The sequence below is a fragment of the Lonchura striata genome, unplaced genomic scaffold (genome assembly GCF_046129695.1).
Source record: "Lonchura striata isolate bLonStr1 unplaced genomic scaffold, bLonStr1.mat Scaffold_92, whole genome shotgun sequence".
In the NCBI taxonomy this organism is placed as follows: domain Eukaryota; kingdom Metazoa; phylum Chordata; class Aves; order Passeriformes; family Estrildidae; genus Lonchura; species Lonchura striata.
In genome coordinates, this window is record NW_027461191.1 from 1,153,121 (window position 1) to 1,158,197 (window position 5,077).

General features: G+C 55.6%; 1 protein-coding gene across 1 annotated transcript; it reads left to right on the forward strand.

The window, feature by feature from the left end:
* Positions 1-1,012: 1,012 nt before the first annotated feature.
* LOC144248835 (olfactory receptor 14J1-like) lies at positions 1,013-1,945 on the forward strand. Its single transcript, XM_077790816.1, has one exon. It carries the CDS (start codon positions 1,013-1,015, stop codon positions 1,943-1,945), a length of 933 nt encoding a protein of 310 aa, XP_077646942.1.
* The last annotated feature ends 3,132 nt before the right edge of the window (positions 1,946-5,077 follow it).

Genomic DNA, 5,077 nt, shown 5'->3' on the forward strand with positions numbered 1-5,077 from the left:
AGCCAGCCCAGGCACAGCACAGAGGCACAGAGAGCTTCAATCAGTCAGGGCTGGGAAGGGGCTGAGAAGTGCCTGGGGCAGAATCACTGCCAGCCCTTGGCACAGGAACCTCTGGCTGCAGGACAATGCAGCTGCAGCTCCTGGAGAGATCTCCTAAAGCTGGAACATGCCAATGCCCACAGACCCTGTGAGTGCATTCTCTGCTCATCTCCTGTGCAGAGCAGCCAGGGGTGCCCAGGGCTGTCCTGCAGAGCAGGGTCCTGCAGCCCAGGGCGCTGTGCTGGGCCAGGGACTCTGCTGCCTGCCAGGGACAGCTCTCAGCTGGCCCTGGAGCTGCTCCCAGTGCTGGGGGACAAGGTGTGGGTGGATGGAGACAGCTGGTAAGGCTTGGAAATATTCTCCTTGTGTGGTGACGTTGCTGGATTTTTCGAACCTGCGTCCAGCATGACATTAAACTGCAGAACATTTCCAAGCAGATCATAATGGGAGCACAGCAAGGCAGGGGATGCATAAAGGGGAAAATCCTGCCTTTTAATCGACTGCTCTGGGTTGCCTGGATGGGAAATTGCACATAGATATTCATCTCTCAGTTTAGGTTTACAAAATTAAAAAAAAATTCTCTCAAATGTGAATAAGCCAGGGAGTAACATTAATCAGCACAGGCCCCCTTAGAGGCAACATCAGTGTTGCTTTTCCAGACTCCTCAGGATTGCTCTGACATTGCCAGCAGAGCCTGCAGAGCAAGAGCTGCCCCTGGGCACTGCTTGAGCTGGGAGGGGTCTGAAGTGCAGAGCTGAGTCCCCAGTGCTGGGCTGATTTCTGGCAACACTGTCAGGACCCAAACCTAGGCACAGGGAAGCAGCTCCTAGTAGAGACAGCTCCAGGCAGCAGAGCCCTGGGCAGGCAGTCGGGGAAAGTGCCCCCAAGCTGTGCTGGGATATTTAAAGTCCTCTCTAAACCTAACTATTCTATGATTACTTTTCTTACAGATCCCCATGCCAAGGCAGCACAAATGTCCAACAGCAGCTCCATCAGCCACTTCCTCCTGCTGGCACTGGCAGACACGCGGCAGCTGCAGCTCCTGCACTTCTGCCTCTTCCTGGGCATCTCCCTGGCTGCCCTCCTGGGCAACGGCCTCATCATCAGCGCCGTAGCCTGCGGCCACCACCTGCACACGCCCATGTTCTTCTTCCTGCTCAACCTGGCCCTCAGCGACCTGGGCTCCATCTGCACCACTGTCCCCAAAGCCATGCACAATTCCCTCTGGGACACCAGGAACATCTCCTACACAGGATGTGCTGCTCAGGTCTTCTTTTTTGTTTTCTGTGGTGCAACAGAGTATTTCTTGCTGACCATCATGTGCTACGACCGCTATGTGTCCATCTGCAAACCCCTGCACTACGGGACCCTCCTGGGCAGCAGAGCTTGTGCCCACATGGCAGCAGCTGCCTGGGCCAGTGCCTTTCTCTATTCACTGCGGCACACAGCCAATACATTTTCCCTCCCCCTGTGCCATGGCAATGACCTGGGCCAGTTCTTCTGTGAAATACCACAGATCCTCAAGCTCTCCTGCTCCAAATCCTATCTCAGGGAACTTGGGCTTATTGCTGTTAGTGCTTGTTTGGCATTTGGATGTTTTCTGTTCATTGTTTTCTCCTATGTGCAGATCTTCAGGGCTGTGCTGAGGATCCCCTCTGAGCAGGGACGGCACAAAGCCTTTTCCACCTGCCTCCCTCACCTGGCCGTGGTTGCTCTGTTCCTCTGCACTGTAATATTTGCCTACCTGAAGCTGCCCTCCATCTCCTCCCCATTCCTGGATCTGGCCTTGTCAGTTCTGTACTCGGTGGTGCCTCCAGCCCTGAACCCCCTCATCTACAGCCTGAGGAACAAGGAGCTCAAGGCTGCAGTGGGGAGACTGATGACTGGATGCTTTCAGGAACATTAAACTGCTAGCCAATTGCTTTAAATCACTTGTATTAAAAGTCAAATTTGATACTTATTGTTGGTTTCATGCGGAGGTTCTTTTTCTTCGTTTTACTTTTTTCATATTTTCCACAAAGAAATATAATTGTTTGTGCCATTTCTCATTTTGTTTCTCTCCATCTTCCCTGTGGCCACAGATTGTGTCAATGAGGGGTTGCACTCTCAGCAGCTTTAAAGGAGTTAAAGGATTTCCCAGTAGATTGTTCTTCAGAGATGCCCTTTTATTACCTTCTCTGGAGCTGCAGCAGCAATGTCTGTGTGCAGAGCTGGGGCAGATCAGTGCTGGCACAGCAGCTGTGCCCAGGAGCAGCAGCACTTGGTGCTGCCAGTGCTGCTCCCGTGGCCCTGCCCCGCTGCCCTGGTGGCCCTGGTGTTGCTGCAGGGCCTGAGTGCTCTCGGGGCCGGGCACAGTCCTGGGGGTGGCAGTGCCGGGGCTGCAGCAGGGACAGGCCATGGGCACTGCTGGGGCAGCGCTGACGCCTCAGGCCAGGCCTGGGGGCTCCAGGCTCCTTGCCCAGGCTCTCTCAAGAACACGGCCAGGCCAATGCTCAGCACAGAAAACCCCCGTGAGCAGCCCCAGGCTGGCCGTGGGCAGGCTGGGGGCAAACAGCACGGCTTGTGCTCTGCAAGGGCCCTGGGGGAGACGGGAAGGAGCAGCAGAGCAGGGGCTGATCCATCCCCAGTGCACTGCACAGCCCAGGGCAGCGTCCCAGAGCGTCCTCAATGGAGCTGCCAACAACATCCCCCCTCTGCAGCCCTGGCCTCTCCCCCAGCTCACAGAGGTGCCACATCCTTGCAGGCACAGACACGGCAGCCCTGGCTCAGCAGCCCCTGTTTGCATTGCACACAGCAGGCGGGAGCACCCCCATGCTGGTGCTGTGGGGACATGGACCTGAGGCAGCACAAATGCCATCAGCCCCTGGGGCCAGGAAGGGCTGGGGGACGCCAGGGAAACCACTCAGCTTTGTCCTGGCCTCTGCAGTCAGCCAGAAAGTTTTTTTCCCATCAGCTGGGAGTTTCCTGTCCCACTGCAGACGCTGCTGCTCAGAGCCAGGGCTGGCTGGCAGCCACCCCCAAACTGCCCTGAGCATTTCCTTGGCTTCCCCTTTGCTTTCTTTACTCTTCCCTGGTCCAGATTCCTTCCTCTTGCGCACCCCTGTTCCCTCCCCTGCACACAGCCCATCCCTGTTTGCCCTTTCCTCTCTGGCCCCACTCCCCATTGCAGTTCCTGACTTGGCACCATGGGAACATCCCTTGGGGAGCAGGATCATCCCACAAGTGCTGCAGGAATTGTCTGCAGGCTCCTGCAGTGCCTGGTGCTGCTCCCTTGCCAGAGGCACCCCAGGCCAGGGGGGCACATCTGGGCTGCTGTGTCTGGCTGTGGGGCTCCCTGTTCTGGGCAGTGAGGAGGAGCTGCAGAGGCTCTGCAGGACTGACAGGATGGGCTTTGGGGCTGTGAGGAGAAGCTGAGGGACCTGGGCTGCTGGAGCTTCTGAAGAGGAGGCCCAGGGCTCCTCCTGCAACTGCTCCAAGGGTGGTTTCAGAGAATCACAGAACCAGCAAGGTTGGAAAAGACCCTGGATATCATCAAGTCCAACGTGTGCCCTGACACCACCATTTCTTCCCTGAGCCTCCTCTTCTCCAATATCAACAAACCCAGCTCCCTCAGCCGCTCCTCACAGGACTTGTGCTCCAGACCCCTCACCAGCCTTGTTGCCCTTCTCTGGACATGCTCCATCCCCTTCATGTCCTTCCTTAATTGGGGGCCCAGAACTGGACACAGCACTCAAGGTGCTGCCTAACCAGTGCCCAGCACAGGGGAAGAATCACTGCCCTGCTCCTGCTGGCCACACCATTCCTGATCCAGGCCAGGAGCCATTGGCCGTCTTGGCCACCTGGGCACTCTGCTGGCTCATGTCCAGCCTGCTGTCCATCAGTCCCTGCAGGTCCCTTTCTGCCTGGCTGCTGTCCAGCCACTCTGTCCCCAGCCTGTAGCGCTGCAGGGGTTGTTGTGGCCAAAGTGCAGGACCCAGCACTGGGACTTGTTAAACCTCACCTTGTTGGATTTGGGCCCTGGATCCAGCCTGTTCAGGGCTCTGTGCAGAGCCCTCCTACCCTCCAGCAGATCAACACTCCCAGACAACCTCGTATCACCAGGGTTCCATGAGGCCCCAGAGTGTCCCAGTGGTCTCCATGATTCCATGAGGCCTCCCAGTGTCACAATGTCCCTTTGGTTCCATGGGATCCCTTGGTGTCACAAAGTCCCTTGGATCCTTGGGCCCTGCAGTGTCACAATGTCACCGTGGTCCCCAAGGCCCTGCAGTGTCACAGTGGATTCTTGGTTCCATGAGGTCTGGCAGGGCGACAATGCTCTCCTTGCTTCCACAGTGCCACAATGGCCTCTTGTCCCAAGGGCCACCACGGTGTCAAACATGTTTCCTTCATTCCATGAGTCCCTGAGGAGTAGCTCAGGCCTCTTGGGTCACTGGAGCCCTGCAGGGTCACAGTGGCCCCATCATGACACGAGGTCCTGCTCTGTCACAAAGCTCTGCATGGTTCCACAAGGGCCTGCAAGGTCACAGTGGCCTCTTGGTTCCATGAGGCCTCAGAGTGCCCTGTTGATTCCCTTGGTGCTGCAGTGTCCTGGACTCCGACACTTCCTAAATTGGGGACCCCAGAACTGGACCCAGCACTCAAGGTGCTGCCCAACCAGTGCCCAGCACAGGTGAAACATGGATGAAAAATAAAAACCCCACAATTCCAATAAAGATTTGTAGGGAATGGTATGTTTATTTGCAGCGCTGGACACATGTAGGGACTCATCGCCCTTCAATGGACATGCACACCCCTAAGAAGTCCCAAAACTTTTTTATTACCCTTAATTAATTTCCATAGGCATTGAATTTCACAATAGGTTCATGCATATTCATTCTGATGATTTAATGTTACACTTAGAGCTAGTTACACTTGTTTTTGTCAGAAAGTACAGAAAGAACTCCTGGGTCACTCTGCGTGGTCTGTTTAAAGGCCCAAGGAGTCTTTCTTATCTCTTTTTAGTGTGGAAATTTGCATTCTTTCTCTTTAGCTGGGGCAA

What these genes read in the sequence shown, in the direction of transcription:
- LOC144248835 (XM_077790816.1), top strand. Translation starts at nt 1,013, where the DNA reads ATGTCCAACAGCAGCTCCATCAGCCACTTCCTCCTGCTGGCACTGGCA.